This window comes from Podarcis raffonei, chromosome 4 (genome assembly GCF_027172205.1).
Source record: "Podarcis raffonei isolate rPodRaf1 chromosome 4, rPodRaf1.pri, whole genome shotgun sequence".
Lineage (NCBI taxonomy): Eukaryota > Metazoa > Chordata > Lepidosauria > Squamata > Lacertidae > Podarcis > Podarcis raffonei.
This window is the reverse complement of record NC_070605.1, coordinates 21,754,422-21,773,990: the sequence shown is the minus strand read 5'-3', so window position 1 is coordinate 21,773,990 and position 19,569 is coordinate 21,754,422. Positions and strand designations below refer to the sequence as shown.

The 19,569-nt window shown below is 41.1% G+C and overlaps 1 protein-coding gene across 3 annotated transcripts in view; it reads right to left on the bottom strand.

Moving 5' to 3' along the window:
- Positions 1–19,569, bottom strand: part of DYNC2H1 (dynein cytoplasmic 2 heavy chain 1) — a 152,666-nt gene that overhangs the window by 87,122 nt on the left and 45,975 nt on the right. For 2 of the 3 annotated variants that reach the window (XM_053385713.1, XM_053385711.1), the window contains 16 exons: positions 18,467–18,731; positions 17,802–18,009; positions 16,057–16,186; positions 15,063–15,218; positions 13,794–14,053; positions 12,723–12,969; positions 11,184–11,335; positions 9,382–9,526; positions 8,613–8,715; positions 7,441–7,608; positions 7,199–7,329; positions 5,155–5,403; positions 4,219–4,327; positions 3,353–3,466; positions 2,837–2,979; positions 1,150–1,228 (listed from right to left, as the gene is read on the bottom strand). In XM_053385713.1, the coding sequence (XP_053241688.1) occupies positions 1,150–1,228; positions 2,837–2,979; positions 3,353–3,466; positions 4,219–4,327; positions 5,155–5,403; positions 7,199–7,329; positions 7,441–7,608; positions 8,613–8,715; positions 9,382–9,526; positions 11,184–11,335; positions 12,723–12,969; positions 13,794–14,053; positions 15,063–15,218; positions 16,057–16,186; positions 17,802–18,009; positions 18,467–18,731 (2,659 nt within the window). The remainder of the gene's footprint in view (positions 1–1,149; positions 1,229–2,836; positions 2,980–3,352; positions 3,467–4,218; positions 4,328–5,154; positions 5,404–7,198; positions 7,330–7,440; positions 7,609–8,612; positions 8,716–9,381; positions 9,527–11,183; positions 11,336–12,722; positions 12,970–13,793; positions 14,054–15,062; positions 15,219–16,056; positions 16,187–17,801; positions 18,010–18,466; positions 18,732–19,569) is intronic. The other variant, XM_053385712.1, reaches the window with a different exon arrangement.

The following is a 19,569-nucleotide window of genomic DNA, read 5'->3' as shown; positions in this document are numbered from 1 at the left end:
AGTCAAATGTTTTGGCTCCTGGACCCCGCAAACCCAGGAGTGAGTGTTCCAGTTTGCGAACATTCTTTTGGAAGCCGAACGTCCGGCGGGGCTTCCAATTGGCTGCATGAAGCTCCTCCTGCAGCCAATCGGAAGCCACGCCTTGGAAGTCAAACGGACTTCTGGAACGGATTCCATTCGGCTTCCAAGGGACGACCATATCCGATTGCTGGTGTAATTTGGAACAATGGGTGAAATTGCAGTAAGTGCTTGGGCCAGGTCTTGAGCAACCTATGCCCCATCTGGATTCTGTTTAGAGAAAGACCCAGCCGCAAGTGGGTGGCTAGAAACAGTGCAAAGCCAAAGGGCCTACAACATGACTTGTCTATCGTCCATTTCTCTAACTAAAGTTTGTACATGCAGAGGAAGGGTATAAAGCCAAGGTTGTATTCAGCAGCACTTGGCAGATGTGTGAGGTATTTGCTCAGTTGAAGGTATCAGTGTTGAAGCGGAAAGTTACAAGCATCTTCTTCTTTGACGATCACTGGTAGCCGAGTAAGTTTGTCTTCCATGAACACTGTCTTAACATTAAGTCCCTAAGTGACTGTGGAGGCCATTTCTGGATCCACATGACCTTCCGCAGTAGAAGTGGGGATGATTAACATTGATTAATTTCAGTTGGTCAACTCTGAGTAGGGTGTAGCTGAATAGACTCATGGGATCTACTCTGGACAAAGGCAGGAAACAAACTGAAACATAAGAGAGCTACTTCTTCAAACTATCTGTGTTTCTTGCCTTCAGACACTAGGTTGAACTAGATTCCACTTGAGGATCTTCATCATCCATGGGAGAAAAAAATGTCATCCCAGGCATTTTCTTTTAAAAGTATTAGAGTAAATTTAAAGCAGCTAGTTTTAGTTTCTAGTATTACCTGTTTTGATTAGAATTGTGTTTATTATGTATCTTTTGCATATACATTATTCTCTGCAGGTCACTTTTCCTACTGAAATTCTACCCAAGGTTGATAAAATCAAATTATACCATTGGTCTACTAATTTTGTATACAATGGTTCATAATTTAATGTCTAAATGTCTTCAATATTTCTTGTTACTTACACAACAGTTTTGAAAGTAACTCTAACTGCTTAATAGAATAAGCAAATATCTCACCAGAATTCTTCTTTCTGCGTTCCTTTGATGTTTTAGTTTTTTCTTTTTCATCTGATTCAATAAACAACATTTCAGGTATCTAAAACATGAAGTTTAAGATAAAAACAAATAGTATCACTGGATATTTTTATTGCAAGTAGATATTTACCAAGGAACTATCATTGCATGGGTGCCACCCATTCCAAGCTTAAGAAAGAATCCTGGATGCTTCTCGAGTGGTTAGTTCTAAGAAAATGGAGCTGAGCACAAGGAAAAGGCTTATTAAGGCTGGGACACTTAGAGTAATCGTGCTGTATCTCGAGGTTACACTGCTTCCACGCCTTAGAAGCAGATGCCGAAATGAAGAAGTAGGTCTAGGCATTCATAGTTGTGGGTAAAAGGATGATGAGTGAAACGAGTCTTGAACCATTTAGGATGAAATAAAGGCTACATCTACATAGAATAGTACAGTGGTACCTCGCAAGACGAAATTAATTCGTTCCGCGGGTTTTTTCTTCTTGCGAGTTTTTTGTCTTGCGAAGCACGGTTTCCCATAGGAATGCATTGAAAATCAATCAATGCATTCCTATGGAAACCGCCTTCAGACCAGGTCCGGGGACAGTCTGTCCCCCAACCACTTCTGAAGGCTGGGGGGGGGGACAAGGGCTTTTCTTCCCACCGCCAGCCTTCAGAAGGCTGTTCTGAAGGCTGGCGGTGGGAGGAAAAGCCCTTCTCCCCACCTCCCGCCCCGCAAGCTCCAGGGACAGGAGGGCTTTGCTGCCGACCGCCAGCATTTTAAAAGCCCCCGGGACAGTGGAGACTTCTCCGCTGTCCCGGGGCGATTTTAAAATGCTGGCGGGCGGCAGCGAAGCCTTCGCTGCCAACCCCCAGCATTTTAAAAGCCCCCAGGAAAGCGGAGACTTCTCCGCTGTCCCGGGGCGATTTTAAAATGCTGGCGGGCGATTTTAAAAAGCTGTCCGGGATAGCGGAGAAACGCGCTGCGCTTCTCCGCTATCCCGGGAAGGCAGGCGGTTGGGAGCAAAGACTTTTGCCCCCCGCCGGCCTTCAGAAGAGGTCCAGGACCTCTTCTGAAGGCCGGCGGGGGGCGAAAGTCTTTGCTCCCGACCACCAGCATTTTAAAAGAGGTCACCGGAGATTTCCCTATGGGCTTTCTTCTTGCGAAGCAAGCCCATAGGGAAATTCGTCTGGCGAAGCACCTCGAAAAACGGAAAACTCTTTCTTCTTGCGAGTTTTCCGTCTTGCGAGGCATTCGTCTTGCGAGGTACCACTGTAGTCCTATTGCTCACTCCTAGCCAGTCATTCACAATAACTGCTATCCCTCTACTTCAGTAATTAAATAAAATTACGCAACTTTGAATACAGTGGTACCTCGGGTTAAGAAGTTACTTTGTTCTGGAGGTCCGTTCTTACCCTGAAACTGTTCTTAACCTGAGGTACCACTTTAGCTAATGGGGCCTCCCGCTGCCGCTGCGCCGCCACTGTGCGATTTCTGTTCTCATCCTGAAGCAAAGTTCTTAACCTGAGGTACTATTTCTGGGTTAGCGGAGTCTGTAACCTGAAGTGTCTGTAAACTGAAGCGTCTGTAACCCGAGGTACATGAGGTATATGAATACAGAAGCAACAGAAATTAATCCTAGAGGGCATTAAATGCGCTGAATGGAACTTCAGTATTTCTCTCTGTGCTTACCTTTTTCATACTGTTTTCAGACCAACTCTCCATCCAGAGGACCTGACATTTCTTATGAAGGGCAGGATTACTTTCGCAATTTATTGTGAAGTTCAGATTAGTAGAATCCATAATCAACACAACATGAAGGTTCTGTTGAATTCCTACAACGTATTTGTAAATCATAAACATTGTGTTTAATACTTTACATAACATTTTAATATGATATTAGGGGCTGTGCACCTGCTTGCTTCCTTTACATCACAGCCACAAGCAGGAGACAAACAAGATTTGGAACCCACCTCTGGGCTACATGGAATCTGTTTTGAAAAAGTATCCAGTAGGACAGCAATTATTATGTGTTTATATAACCTAATGCATATCAAATTTTAGTAATAGATTTTTTTTAATCATATATACTTGTAAAATTGCCATGTTTCTCCCCAGATTCCTTTGTAATGACTCACATACATACACAAATACATACATACATACATACATACATACATACATACATACATACTGTGATTCACTTACTGTAAGTGAAATAGTTAAAAACTGGTCCTGTAAATCCATCTTGTGATGCTTGATCTTTCAGAGGAGACAGGAGTGGCTCTAATTCTTCTATTGTGTACAAGCCAGGAACCTCACCTATTTCAGGAACAGGTTTTTATAAAAATCTAAAATTACTAAAATCATTTTCAGCATTCCATTTTGTGAACAATTAAATAAATGTTTTATGACTTCTTTACTTTAAAATATTTTAATTCGAACATAAAACCAGATAAAGGAAAATACAAGTCGTATATTTTTCTCCTTTTTTAGCTGAAATTTTAAAAATTTGTACAGGAAAAGCCAATACTCTTCCATATCACTATAAAATAAACAATTAATTTACTATTTCCTTAAGAAATCCTAACTAGCCTTTTGCTTTAGGATACAGGCTCCTTAATCCTTCTCTTTTGTAAGCCACGATGATGCCAGGAAATGTCCAATTGGCCATGGTTTCCCAGCCACAGTTACCAGGAAACTATGACAACCAGCTTCTGGAACAAGCCAAGATCTTAAATCATAGTTCAAAGTTGTTTGAGATTCTGGCTAGTTCTTAACTTAAGAGTAACCACAGTCCATATTGCTTCAGGCAACAATACAAACAACAGTTAATCCACAATGGAAGCAAAAGCTTCCAAAAAACATGAGGAGGAAGAAGAGAACACAAGCCAGGGCTGGGGGAAATCACATACTGTAGATTAATTATTGTAACACTGAACTATTGACAAGTGATATGTTTTAAGGCCATTGTACTTTACAAGACACAACTAGATTTCAGTGCCTATTGAAATTTGTAGCCGCCATCACATCAGGCCCTATTGTAGGCCACTGACCTCTTATTTTAATCTCACCTGACGATAGTAAGCTGTTGATCATCTCAAGAAATGTGGATTGGACAAACTGATAGTCCTCAAGCAACAACACAACATGTTGAGCTTCAATTCCCGCAAGCTGCATCACCTGGAACAATGGAATAGATTGTTTATGGGAAGATATATCAACCTCCCAAATCAGTAGAATTGAAACATCACTAATAAATTATCTGAAATAATGAAACTAAAGTTCTCAAAATAAGATCTGTTTCACACTTCAACCTAGGATTACATAGGATCTATATTTTCATGGTATAAACAAATGCAGAAAGCCACATAATATTTCAACACATAAGCTATAAGCACATGATTTGAGGCTAAATGCAGTGAGAGGTGCCTGGTCTCAACTATTTTACTGCAGTTTTTGGTTTATTTACTGTGTTTAACATCACAAATCAACAAAGGTTTATTTGACAAGTTATAAAATAATTAAATAATTCAAAATATTTTAAAGAAAAAAATAGTTTATGATGTGAAGTTATTGAGACCGTTGATATATTTCTAATGAAACTCTCCTCCTCATAGTCAGATATACACCTCAAAATAGAACAGACAAGATTGAGGAAAGAAAGAAACAAAACACAAAAGTATGGGAGGGACAGATAACACTTTTAAAAGGTGAATGGTATTAATCCAGAAATCTTGTCCAAACTAAAGCAGCTAATGGATAAACAAAAGAAACTGAAAATCCCTGAATTTCTACTCATTTATAAAGACCACTTTAAAATAATTTAAGAAGGTATATATAGCACCATCCAGTTCAGCTTGGCACGTATAAATAGCACACAGCATAATGTTTCAATTCCTATAGACAACAGATTGTCCGATATGGAATCTTTCAATAGTGATTTTCCTTTATTTAAGTTTTTTGAGAAGCAAGCTTGAATAACATAAAATATATATATTGTAACTTACATGTTTCAAATCATTTTTAAACTGCTTCATTTCATAGCCTCTGGAAATTTTGGGTGTAATGAGAACAGCTCCATGCATGTGACTAACCAATGAAGTAACAGTTCGACGGCCCACTCCACTTTGGCCTGCTAATAGAAGCGACCCTCCAGGAAAACTCAGTACTCTGTCGATTCTAGAGACATAATCAAGGACTTCTGGGAACAGCAAAATTTCTATTTCGTGGTTATCACGCCCATAGTGAATAATGCCCTGAAGAGAAAGAAGTAATAAGTAAACAAATGTAAATGCAACCATTAAATATAATGATATGCAACAGCAGAGACATAATACTGGTTTGTTCTTGAGATATACTAGCCAAAATGTAGAATTATAAAAATCCACTTTTATTCTAGAGGATAAAGTTAAAGGGACCCCTGACCGTTAGGTCCAGTCAGGGACGACTTTGGGGTTGTGGCGCTCATCTCACTTTACTGGTCGAGGGAGCCAGCGTACAGCTTCCGGGTCATGTGGCCAGCATGACTAAGCCGTTTTCTGGTGAAGCAGAGCAGCGCACAGAAATGCCGTTTACCTTCCCGCCAGAGCGGTACCTATTTATCTACTTGCACTTTGACGTGCTTTCGAACTGCTAGGTTGGCAGGAGCAGGGACAGAGCAATGGGAACTCACCCCGTTGCGGGGATTCGAACCACCAACCTTCTGATCGGCAAGCCCTAGGCTCTGTGGTTTAACCCACATGCCACCTGCATCCCTATTCCAGAGGATAGAAGTTGCTTAATTCATTCATAGGCTTCTCACCTCAATTTGTATTGGGGAAAAATGTTTGTACAGCTGGAAAGTTTGGGTGAGTGATGAAATCTGGTGGCCTGCTGTGAAATTATCTTGCCAGCTATACAAATGGCTTCTATGTTGTTATTATAATACCAAAGTCGTGTCTAGATCTCCCTGATTAGGAATAGAAGAACAGGTGATTCATTGATTCACACCTGTTCATCACTCAATAAGCAGCAAGAAGATATGAAACCGCTATCACAGACGAAACATCACCATTAGTAGTACATTACATCACTTCAAATGGGACCATTAGTCTTATCTGAAAGGTGCTATTAAGTGGGCATTTGGACACCACCAAGTAGGTTGTGTTCCTCCAGTTTCCTAAAGGCAGGGAAAGATTCACACTCTTCAGGAAGCTTTTGGTCAACCCTCTCTTGGCTAAGTCTATAAGACACCTAATACTATGGTATATTATTCACATACAGCAGGAGACAATAATTTACCACAAGAAGTCTGGGCCGCGCCATGGGCATTGTGACAGGTGCGGCGCGGGGCTTCAGCCAGAGTTTGGTGCGCCTGCTGGCCCCGCGCCTGGCACCCGGCTCAGCGCTGCTGCTGGTGGCACGCTCGGCGGCCACGCTGGAGCAGCTGGAGGGTGAGCTGCGCGCCGCCTCCCCAGCGATCTGCATGCACAGCCTGTCCGCCAACCTGGCCTCGGATGACGGGCCACAGTGCGTGGTGCACGCTACCTGGGAACTCCATGGGGAGAAGCCGATGGAGCGGCTGCTGCTCATCAACAAAGCCAGTGAGCAGATGGCGACAAGACGCGCTCCTGAGCATGTGCAGAGTACGTTCCTCCTCCAGGTCCGGAGGCAGCTGTGGGACCAGCTTGCAGGGTATTTATATTTTTCAAAATATAGTCCGGTCTTCCACAAGGTCTGAGGGACAGTGGACTGGCCCCCTGATGAAAAGTTTGCTTGATCCTATGCATATTTACACAGAAGTAAGTCCTACAAGTAAGTTTATGAGGGACAACCTTAGCTGTATAAGATGCTGCCTTTAGCAACTGTTTATAGAATAAGCAGCACTGTGTGTTTTTATAGCAGTTGGGGGACTTCAGAGCAAATTTTGGGGTAGTGAGGGTGCTACAAAAAGGAAGAGAGAAGGGGAAGTCGCATTGAGTGAGGGAAAGTCTGTCTGTACAAGTTAGTATTCAGTCCCAAATGAATTTCTGAAATACATATATATAAATATCTTGATCTGTTTTGATATACCTTTTTGATGACATCTTTTAGGTCTGCTGAGTTAAGTTTGCCAAGTGGCCTTCCATGGGATGGCAATGTTTGTCCTGGGGCCATAGTGGTTCCTAGTTCATGACGAGCTCCCCATGTTACATAGAAACTATCTACGAAAATATAATGAAGGTGGGGTCATATTATATTTTATATAAATTTTATTTCAATGCAATAAATATTGGAAACATGAAAACAAAACCAACCATTTTATTTTATTTTACCTGCCATGTTGTCCAAAATATCTGAACCCCAATCTCCTTGAAAAACTTTCATCAAAATATTATCAAATACATGAAGTTCCTTGGATCCAACAATTTTGTCACGAAAGAGACGGCGGGCTTCATAAGCAACAATTTCCAAAACAGTATCTACCGTGTGTGTTGATGACCCTATGAAGTATAAATTAATAATATACATTATAGACTTCAACCTCTGAAATTCTGTATTTCAACAGAAAGTCAAAATTAATGCAGCAATATAGGTTACATACCAGAAGGAGACCATCAAGAAGCAAAGGGGGAAATAAAAATCAAGAATGAAAATGAAGGCTTCAAAACTATTCTAATTTCAAAAGTACATGGTAAAACCAGGCACTTCATAAGCATTAAACAAAAACAATACAATGGCATTTAATAGGAATTTTCATTTAGGTCATTGGCAGGATAGCTGTCTAAGTATAAGTGCTCCTCATCTTAGCAGCAAGTAAGACAGCAAAATGGTGTGACAAATAAAAGATGTATGCTACATCATATTACAGCTCATACTGTCTCTTTTTCATAATGCGAGAAAAGACTTCAGTAGATGTTGCTGCATATGTCCCTGACTTGTAATTGAGATAAAATAATATCTATCTATCTGTCTCTCTATCTATAAAATAAAAGCTTTGCCTTTTGCTTATTTAAACGGATGTATCAATCTTTCTGCCAGGGCTAATTGCCACAACTCGCTGTACCAAGAATTCAATGTCAAAAGTTCTGCAGTTTTCCGTATTTTGGTTATCACCCTGAAATAAATGAACAATGTAAATACTGTTGGTTCCTTAGATATTAATTTCTCATTTTGCTCCTCTCAAATGGTTAAAAGAGCTACTTCTGGCGTGGCATATAGTTTGATGTGTAATGTTTGCCATTTCTGCAAATGGCAGGTTCCAAAACTTGGATACAACAGGACATGGTCACCACATATGCATGTCACCATACTGACCACAATGTTTACAACCTTTTATACTGTTTGCATTTATTATCTTTGCCAGACATACTGACAATAGTATTGAACCTGAAGCAGCATATGCATCAGAACAGTCTGCAGAGATTAAGAAGCAGCTTGGCAACTTCAACTCCAGCAAAAACTTAACTAGGTGCTTAGTCATAGAGAGTAAGTCAGAGTTACTCACCTCCTGCTAAATCATATCTGAACAATCCTAGAACCCACTGAGTAAGAATGCATGGTGTGAATAGGTAGTGGCTATGGTCATCTACTGTGAATTTTGCTCGAATCTGGAAATATAAATGATGTCAAAACTACCTCTTTTACTACAAGACTACCACTTGTTTTCAACAATATATTGTCGTAATTTCCTACAATTTTTCTACAAAATATATGTATATACATTTACATGCCTAGAAGCACAATTGTGCACAAGTTTACTTCCTACCAAATTCAACAGGACTTGCTCTCAAGTAAGTGTGCACAGGACTACAGAATTGTTTCATTAGTGAATAGACAAAATAACAATATTCAGGATATAACTCTTAATCTCAAGGTCGAGGGTTCGAGCCCCACATTGCAGGGAGTTGGCCAAAATGACCCTCATAGTCCCTTCCAACTCTATGATTTTATGAATCTTGCTTCCAGATGTATTGTACGCAGTGCAGCTGCATTGTTCTAAAAGACACTGGGGCATTCAAATATTCACCATTATAAATATGACTACAAAGTTTAAAATCATTAAAACTTGGATAAAAGTGAATCTGGTATACATACAGAAACAGTTTGTAAAACACAGAGGAAACATTGAATGGGAGACACAATTGAACAGACTCATTTGCGCCACTAGGTATTTTGCTATTTCACCAGGATGTAGAAACTCTTAATACAGGAGACATAAATTCTACACCAAAGTTTATACCGTTTCATTAGAATCCAAATTAAATCATTTGTACCTGCTCATATACTTGAACCATAGATCCTGCCAACTGATGGATTTTCGCCAAAGATCCCCAAGCAGGATGATTCTTTAGGTTCTTGTGTAGAACAGGTTCTAAATATGCACTATAAATTGTTTGCAGCTGATCTCTTTCCGGATAACTAGAAATTGGAATTATAAGTATCAAACTTTCACAGTTATTTTAAATCATTTTGTATTGTTTATTTAGAACTATAACCATCAGTATGAGCCGAACAGACCAAAAATGAAATGAAGTTTGGCTTCTTTGAAGATCTTCATCCAAAAGATTGTTCCAGTAACTGGTTAAAAATGTTAATTTATAAGATCATTACATACAGTGAGCATTTTGCACAAAGGTTCCGTTCCTGGACCCCGTGTACATCGGTGGAGTGTGTATAAGCCCGCCCTGCCCCCGTTATGCCCTCTTCCGGGACCAAAAGGACCTGTATATCTGAAATCTCACATCAGTTGGATAGGCACAAAATGGTTGCTGCCTGTACTATTTTTCATCCAGTAACCAAAAGATGAGTCAGAACCAGACTGCATTAGCTATGCTTTCAATTAGATTAATGCAGGACTACCTTAATATGGAAGGGACGCGGGTGGCGCTGTGGGTTAAACCACAGAGCCTAGGGCTTGCCGATCAGAAGGTCGGCGCTTCGAATCCCTCAACGGGGTGAGCTCCTGTTGCTCGGTCCCTGCTCCTGCCAACCTAGCAGTTCGAAACCATGTCAAAGTGCAAGTAGATAAAAAGGTACCGCTCCGGCGGGAAGATAAACGGCGTTTCCGTGCACTGCTCTGGTTCGCCAGAAGCAGCTTAATCATGCTGGCCACATGACCCAGAAGCTGCACACCAGCTCCCTCGGCCAGTAAAGCGAGATGAGTGCCTCAACCCCAGTCGTCCACGACTGGACCTAATAGTCAGGGGTCCCTTTACCTTAATATGGATGGTATCCAAGTTTAAGATCATATGACTTTAAGATAACAGGGAGGATTCTACATGTGTGCACCCAAACATTCTTAGAATCTCCCTTCATACTTTCCATGCTGAGAGGCAAGGTATGAAATTGAACCAGCAGAGGCTTGCATGTGCAACACTGCCTGCTCCCTTCATTAAAGAGTGGACATGTTCACCCCAAACGTCTAAAGAGAACGTATAAATAAAAATTCTATTCTCCATAAGTGTCAAGACTCCGGGGAATTCTCTCCCTTCCCTGGTGGCCGCAAGGAGCAGAGAAGAACACAGTTCTTACTAATGAGTTTATTCAACCATCACGGCAAGAGACAAAGAATGCAATCTGCCTCCCGTTAATAGCGTTGCTCCTCCTGCCTCCCTTCCTACCAACAGCATTTCCCCTTACGGTGGCCGCCAGGGGCTAATTGTCTCTGAATCCTTTGCTCTTGCACCCTCAATGAATGCTAAGTTCTGGGAGAAGGGGGGGTCAGAAATACTCTCCAGTGATAACATCAGCTGGCTGCTCTGTCTCCCCGCTCCCTTCTCCCAACACCTCTCAACTCTTCTGTTCGCCTGTCTCTGAGCTGTGACCTTCCTCAAACCACTGCTGTAATTCCTCTCCTCTGGAAGCTCCAGGAGAAGGGGGGTCAACCTCTACCATTCCTCCTCAATCTTTCCCCCTTAAGTCCAGGCCCTGACAATAAGCATACTACTTTTCTGAGGATAATGTATGTTAAGCTATAATTCAGAGAACATAGATGTGTAGAGGAATAAAAAGAGTTCATAAAGTCAAAGTCAGCCTAATACATGGAAATATGAAGAATTATCAAGAAGATACTTACTCAATTGCACACAGACGGACAATAGAAGTAAACCTGGAAGTAAGTTTATGCTTTCCCAGTGTTCCCCCAGCAGACATGGAAGCCACAATCTGGATGTTTTCTAACCCCACCCATTCAAGATTTTCATCGTAAAATCCCTGATACGTCAGCACCTTGGGATAAGATAAAATTTACAGAACAGACACATATAATAAGCAGAAAAAAATGTTTAATATGTGTAAGAGGCTTTTTTAAAGACTATGCAAATAGCAGTAACTATGACTATGTGGTCTAATAAAGGTTAACTCTATGCGAAATGTATACATGCACACATTTCTTCAAGGAGAAATGCTGAATTATGTAAACAAAATCTACTATGGAAAACACATAAATTTCCTTAATTCATTAATTCTGAATGTATGAAATTTCTACAGTATATGAAGGTGCACAAGAGGTCGCTAACACTCAAAATGGAAGGCACTTTGGGGAGAACTAGTCACTGGGAAAAGAGGGAAGACATGATCTTATAAGTTGGGAATGCTACAGCAAGCCCACTGTTAGCTGAAGACACTGCCCAAATCACTACTGATGTTATGAGCCCCATAGAGATATCTAAACAGGGCTGCTCAGAGCAAAAGGAAGAATGGGTTGATTGTGAACTGGATCCTGGACAGGAGCCCAGCAACCTGGGAGGCACTGATATAGATGCTGGGAAGGGACCAAGTGGGTTGCCAGGAGAGTCCCGACTCAAGGTCATTAGATGCCCCAATTGCCATAGTGGAGCTGCCTGATGACTCGCGACACAAGGGGTAGAATTCCTCCTCATAGTGCATCTGCGAGGTTCATTATGTAGCTTTCATTGAATCTTGAAGCTGCACCTCTTTATCTGGGCCTTTGGTACCTTATCTGTATCTATAGACAGAATTCAAACCCACCCTATTCTTTACACTGTAGCTTGCTTTAACTGATTTTAATATTAATATTTTAATTATTGCAACCCCCTGCTGGAACCTTAAGGTGAATGGCTGGTAAGAAATAAAACAACACTAAATGGAAGCAATTTGAAGTGCATATAAATGTAGGTTTTCTTACATGTGACCTGTTTTCCACAATAATTGAAGCAAAATGCTGCACTACAAACACTCCTGAACTTGTTATTTAAACCAAACATTGTGCATCATAACTTGTCTTGCTTACTCTTGTCAAGCTGCAAATTTTATTCTGCACCCATGTTTAATGGACTGCGTAATTTCCTATTTGGGGAAAGGACTAATGTCAGAATTACGACCTGAGACGGTAATAAATGAATAGATAGCCATGCAGCGCACCCAGAAGCTCACCCTCCTGAACAATAAGTCTTCTACTGACAGGCACACAAATGTATTCAGAGAAACATGCTTTTAAAAAAATACACAAGGATTTTCAAGAAACAAATATTATACCAGATATTATAGTGCAATTTCGTGAAATATCAAATGTGACTCAAAGCAGAACAGGAAGTGTGAAGTTCCTTCCTATACTAGAATTCTGAAAGCAACATTTAAACCAAATTCTATTCACCTGCTGCAGGAAAGCCACAAGTGTGCTCGTCCCCCATTTATCCGGTTTGGGCAAATTGATATCCTTTAAGTATAAAACCAGTCTTTCACAATCCTTTGGCCTGTATACACGCCCAGTATTGGTGCTGATCACCAAGCATGTCTGGCTTAATTTTTGGAGCAGATGTCGAGATGTAGTCTGTGCGCTGCAGTGAACTGTGGCAATTTGAGTGGACCGAAGCTGGGAAAAGGCATAACGAAGCAGCATTCTGGGGGGGGGGGGGGAGAAATGAAAAGATGCAAATACAGCACACTGGGGGGAAACATCTAAAGTCTGTCTTAGCCATGTGAAATGAACATGCAACAACTAGAAAGCAAAACATTAACCTTGGACAAGTACATGGTTTTCACATGAGTATTCATTACAGCACAGTTAGTAAGATAAACTTTAAAATTGCTCTAATCCTTCAGGCTTCTTTGAATTTTCATTTATTTGTGAGGTTGACTGTTCTTGCACAGCACTTCAGTTGGAAGCTCTCGTTTCGCTAGCTCACTCCAAATCCCACCCACAACTCACCCTCAAGGCAAAGCTCCAACCACTTCGGACTCCCTCCAGCTCAGCTAGAGTTGGTTCCTTAAATGTGAGGATGAGCACTAGGCTTGCAGAAGCAACATATAGCCTAGGACCTGGGAATAGTTGCCTAGGCGCTAGATTGGTGTGCATAGGTATTCAGAGCCATAAAAATGACTGTAGGTGTTCTCTTTGACAATGAAGAGTTAACTATCTGCATTCCTTTGGCTGGGGAGCGTCCCTGACACCGTGCGACAGCCTGACATGAATGGGAAACCCACAGCAACCTGCACATTATATTTTAGGAATATTCTTAGTTAACCTGCAATTCAGAAGGAATGGAGCACAGGGCAGTGATGTCATGGTATAAAAAAACAGGAGGAGGAAATCCACATGCCTGGAGTAGCGGAACACATCCATCAGAGAACATGTGATTTTCAAGTAATACTGCCGTCAACATCATTTTAAGTTTTAGTAGGACTGCACTGATATCACAATTAGTATGAAAATGAAAATCCGTACCCTTTTCCACATCCTTCAGGCCCAACAAGAAGAAATGGCTGCTTACTATGAAAGCCTAGCCAAGGTTTAAAGTAATCCAAGCCTCTTTGCATATCAGGCGTTTGAATGACTGGAAGAGTCTGGACATTGCTGAAATCATCAGCAGTCAGGTTTTCAGGCTTTTTCAATTGGTATGACATTAGGCGTTCAGTATCTGGATCATAATAGGTGTCCAATGGTTTGTTGGGATTCGGTGGAGACTCACGTGCCCAAGCAAACACCTTTCAAAAATTATATTAAAACATTGTTAAATGTACTCCTAAAAATACCAAACGTAATTGCTATAAAACACATCCTCCACAACACATCTATTTATTTATTTTGCCAGATTTTATTTAACACTTGATTCAAATAAAACCTCAAAGCAGTTTACAAAGTGAATAAAACAATAAAATTATCAGTAAAAACAGTTAAAAACAAAACATTCTATATCTAGACCATATGTCTGGATATAGAAACTTAGATACAGAAAATAACTGTATCCTCTTTTCATCTAGAAAATTATCTCCCAAGTTTGAATATGTCAGTTCATGCTCAGAACATAAAAAGGATGTTCCCTTCTAATGATTCTAGAGAGTTAGATCTAGACTGTTAGCCACATTTTAGTCCTATTGAAATCAATGGGACTAAAGCATGACTTAGTCTGGATCCAAAACACTGACTCTTCATACTCCACCACATGTAACAGATGTTTCTGCTACTCAGGGTATTATTTCATTACTATTTATTAGACTTATTAGTCTCCTTTCTTTCTTTTTCTTTTAACAAACTAAATGTGACTTTCAACAATAAATATTCACAGCGATGTGGCAAAATGGCTTCACCGCTGTTCTTCTGCCCAAGCCCTCTATATAACTTCTCTTGCTTCTGCCTGAGAGCCAACAATAAAAAGCTTAGCTTCAAAAAACAGTGTACTAATCTTTTTGTACTGAGACATGCAAAACTTGTACAATGCTTTATCTTCATATGCTATCTAGAAATCACTATACATTTTCCCTCATCACATTGTTTGTTATGCAAGAAATTTTGTTGCACTTCACATTTGGTTTAGACTATTAGGTTTTGTTTTTGGTGCTGGTGGTGTTTTTTTACAGCTGAGTGCCAATATCAGTTCTTGGCTATTTTTCTTCTTCTTGAGATATATTTTTAATCTCTCCTCTCCCTCTCTTCCCCTCCCTGCCCACCCTGAAACTGCTAATGATTAGAATAATTTTGTCTTCCAAATAATACCTCTTTTGTAAATTCCTGCCGTGATTTCATGTTGAGATTTCCACCCAGTCCTCTTATCAGGCTGATTATAAATTGTCCACGTTCAGTGCACTCATGAAGATGAGACAAACCATTCATCACTGTTCCAACCAAACTTGTTTCCACCACATAGTCATTCTGTAAAATAGAGCATGCAGTAAGCAACCTGTAAACTAGCTTGCAACAGCAGGACCAAGTTTTAGTGCAGAGTCCTATTTAAGTAGGGAGGTAAATATTAACAGAAACTTGAGAGTGGCCAAGACAGCACTCAAAAGTACATATACAATCTTAAAACATCAATTTTAAAAAAGCAAGATGTCTAGTAGAACATCTATCTTAAGAAGCAACACATAGCTTCTATCTACTATCTTAAAACATTTGCTCTGGTAACTACAGTGACTATAGTTAATCCTCATAGGCTCCACAATCAGCAGAGCAATGGATAAATGATGAGCAAGAAGGAAAGATAAGACTGACTCCCTCCCTCCTTCTGCCTCTCCACTCTCTCACACCTCAAATGTGTTCTGACCTGAGGGATACCAGACGCTTCTTGGCCCAGGAGATCAGGACTGTCCCCTCAGAATGGAGAGACCCAATCTGATATCCCCTTGCCTGTTGAGGCTTTGGTCACAGTGTTATCCATGCAGATGAGCAAGATAGAATACATGTACGGAGCAAGATAGAATACATGTGGGTACTGCTCCAAGCAAGGCAGGAAATGAAATTGAAGTTCAGCAGAGGGAGAGGCTTTAAACAAGAAAATGCTAATATCATTTCCTGCCTTTGAAACAGGAGGAGGAATTAGAACCCACTTAAAGACCTCCGACACTCAACTTAGAATTTGTCCATTTAAAATATTTATATACAGTGCTTTTAAAAAAACAAACAAACAAACATTTATCCTACTCATATTGAAATACTGCCCCTCAGTGAGGCCAAACTTAGACACTGTTTATATATATATATAATCACTCACCTGTTTTAGGACCCAATTTAGAGCTTTCTCAAAATAATCCCCAATCCAGTTTTCAAGATTTTGTCTGCATTCTTCGGGTTGGTTCCTCAGCCAGGATTTTATCAGTGAATTAAGATCAGTATCTTCATCACTAGAATTGGACATACTTCAGATTAAAGCAAGAATATATGTTGCCATAAACCAATACATAAACAAGTATAGGAAGAGCACATGCAGCCTCCTTGCCCAAGCCTACAAACAGGGGCAAACGAAGGCTAACTGACACCCGGGGGGGTGGGGACCGCCGGCTGCGCATGCATTGTGCTGCTACGTACGACACATGCGTGGCGTCACTACATAAAGCACATGCATACCACACTGCACATGCGTTGTACATAGCAGTTTGCCGCCGGCGCCGCTCAAACACTGTACAGACGGTGGCAGGATCCTCTGCTCGTGGCTGCAGCTGCGAACGGAGGATACTCCACATGCGGCTGTGGCGGGGTGATGGCTGTTCACGCCGCTGCACCCGGGGATGGCGGGGCAAGCACCCCTTGGGGTGCCTTGTCAACCCCCCCCCAGACATGGCACCCAGGGCACACCGCCCCCCTGCCCAATGCCCTACAAACAAGCCCAGAACTTATATTTGTTTTTTGAATGGCAGCTAAAAGGTTTATTTAAATAAAATAATCTTCCATGTCATCTGTACTGAAAATTACATTTGACAGCTTCAGAACAAGCCAAGCTATTAAGCATACTTCAAACACTGCCTTCATGTCTTAGCATGTTCCAAAGCTGCTATTTACGATTTCCTGGTTTTGGATGAAATGGAAAACCATAGTTTACTGAAGACTTCCTGGCTTGTTCACTTGCTCATGCAAAGGAAGAAGCAAAAAAAACCTATGCGGCAGCTATGTCTTCTTCATATCTCAGCTTATTAAACCCAACATGGCCAACTATCTAATTGGTGTTTCTTTGAAGCCCTCTTTGAAGTTGTTAATATGCATAAGAATCCCATTACAATTGCTGTCAGACCCACAACTCAATTTAAAGGGAACAATAGGGAGAGGTCACCAATTCCATGTATGTAGCGAAGCCTGCCAATAACATTTGTTCAAGAGTTTTGTGCTTATAAGAAACACTACTATAATGGTTATGGGGTTGCTCGTGCGTAAGTTGCCGCCACTCCTGGGTAGGTGGCCTGGTTAAACCTTTCCTGGCTGGACAGCCCCTCACTTCGTGGCTGCTCAGTCGCTGGCAGAATCCGACAGTGGGCGTTTCTTCAACCTTTTCCAACATAAAAGTTGTTTGACGCCCAGTCTCCTCCTAGCCTCCCTGCGCGGAAGCCTTCTGCGCAGGGTGGGCGTGGGTAGCGGAGGACCTGTGCTCTCTCCGCTGGTGTCCAGTGAAGAGTCTCTGAGCCTGCTCTCCGCTTCCCCCATTGGCCCCCCTCCATCCCTGGTGTCGCGCTGATTTTCTTCCCCAACAGGAGACCTGCCTCTCTCCCTACTTGGCCCCTCTCCAGCATCGTCGTGGAGCCCCTCCTCCTCCTCTCGTTCCGATGGCAGTTCCCTGACAACTACCTACCTTCCAAATGAGCAACAAGCAAATGGAAACAATGAAGGCACAATGGAATGAAGCAATGGCTGGTTAAAATAATTTGTGTATTTTAAATTAACTTTACCTCAAATTTTGTTCAACCTTCCTTAGAATATATAATCACTGAAAATCACTCTAATGCACATCTATGTCAAATGTCAAATTACCTTAGGAAGATCATCCCCATTCGAGATATTGTGGCAGGAGAAGCACAACTCAAATCATGGGTTTCAAAAACGAAGTTCACATTTGGGCCAAACTGAATTCTTTCTCCACTGGGCATAGTAAGTAGACGGTTGTCATCAAGGACAGAATTCAAGGACTCAATCCACTCGGGATCTATGTCACCATCACATATTATCCATGAAGTAACATCTATTTACAAACATTAACCAAACATTGTATCTCAAACAAGTCACTTTTCAGTAGGAGTTCAAATTAGATTTATTTTAACATTTGCAATTGAATACAAGGGACGGCAAGTATAAATTCTGAAGAATTCCAATGTGTGCAACTGCATGTATGAACAAACAAGTAGATCAAGCCAGATGAATATGCTCTCTCTAACCACATGCTTATAAATGGCTACAATGCAAACAATTCTTATTGTCCCCATTGTCGTTTTCTTATTTACTTAGTGTCTTGTAAGTAAACACACATAGTAACACAGCTCCTTTTATGGTGATATCATAAGATCGACCAAACTTAGAATTATAATTCTATACACACTTTAATACGTACAGTGGTGTCTTATTTCAGAGTAATCAAGATTAGGATCTAAAAATAAAACTCCTTGTTTATGAAAGCCAAGATTTCTAATTCACAGACGTACCTGCTGGTTCACGTACCACTTGTCGAGCGCTGTTTGTAAGCACACCATCAGACCATTCTCTGGTGTCCATGTCTATATGGCCTAGTAACTGGCGGCGAGGCATAGCTTTGGGGTTCATGGTATATTGTTTCACTACTTTGCCAACTTTCCCAAGTGCAGCCCTCAACATTCTCCAGAGGGTTGATTTGCCTGCACCGCTTGGGCCTACAATAACTACCCCCATCCTCTGGCGTAGTTGCTCATACAATTCCAAAACTTTCTTGATCTTTACCAAAAAGAAAAAGTAGAAGGATAAAACACACTTAAATAATTATAGACATCATCCCTCAAACAAATAAGGAGCAGGCAATAAGACATTTTCAAGTTTTCGTTTACCTGTTAAAAACAAAAAGGAACATCAAGTACTGGTTCCTTTCACTTTTGGGTGAACAAGGCACCTGATATTCTGGATTAACTCATCTCACGACCCAAGGAAGAAAGGAACATGTAACCAAGTTATGCCATTTAGTCCAGATCAGATGATTGCTCCCTAATTCTGTCCCATGGCCAAGCTTAAGAAAAAAGACTGAGAAATATCCACAGCCAATTAGATAATGACATCTGAGAATAGAACCTTGGTCCCTCATCCTGCCTCCCAGGGGACTGGCACAAGTCAAAGCTCTCTGCCAAGTGAAGCCTAGTTGCTATGTGTATAAAATGCTAGCCATTGGCTATAGCCAAGTGTGCCTTGGATGCCTCATTCATCCCAAACCAGAATGAATCTTCAAAGCCAGGACCCCATGTTCCTGTATCCATTTACAGCGGGAGAGGCATCCGATAGTGTGGAATGTGCCCTAGTTAACCTGATCTCTAGGGTGGGAACAGGATACAGTATGCTTCCTCTCCCATTTTTTTTTGCAGGGTTTGCTTTGACAGAAGGAAACCATAAGAGAAGAAAAATAGCAGAGAGAGAACAAACACGCCCCTCCATCTGAATTAAAATAGGACAGTGTAGGAGGGAGAAAGGAAATGACTGATCAGCAAAAAAAAAGTGAGTAAAGGTACCTAGTGGTTTGAGACCATGAATACAGTTCTGTCCTGGGCTAAGGCAGGTAACTTTTATG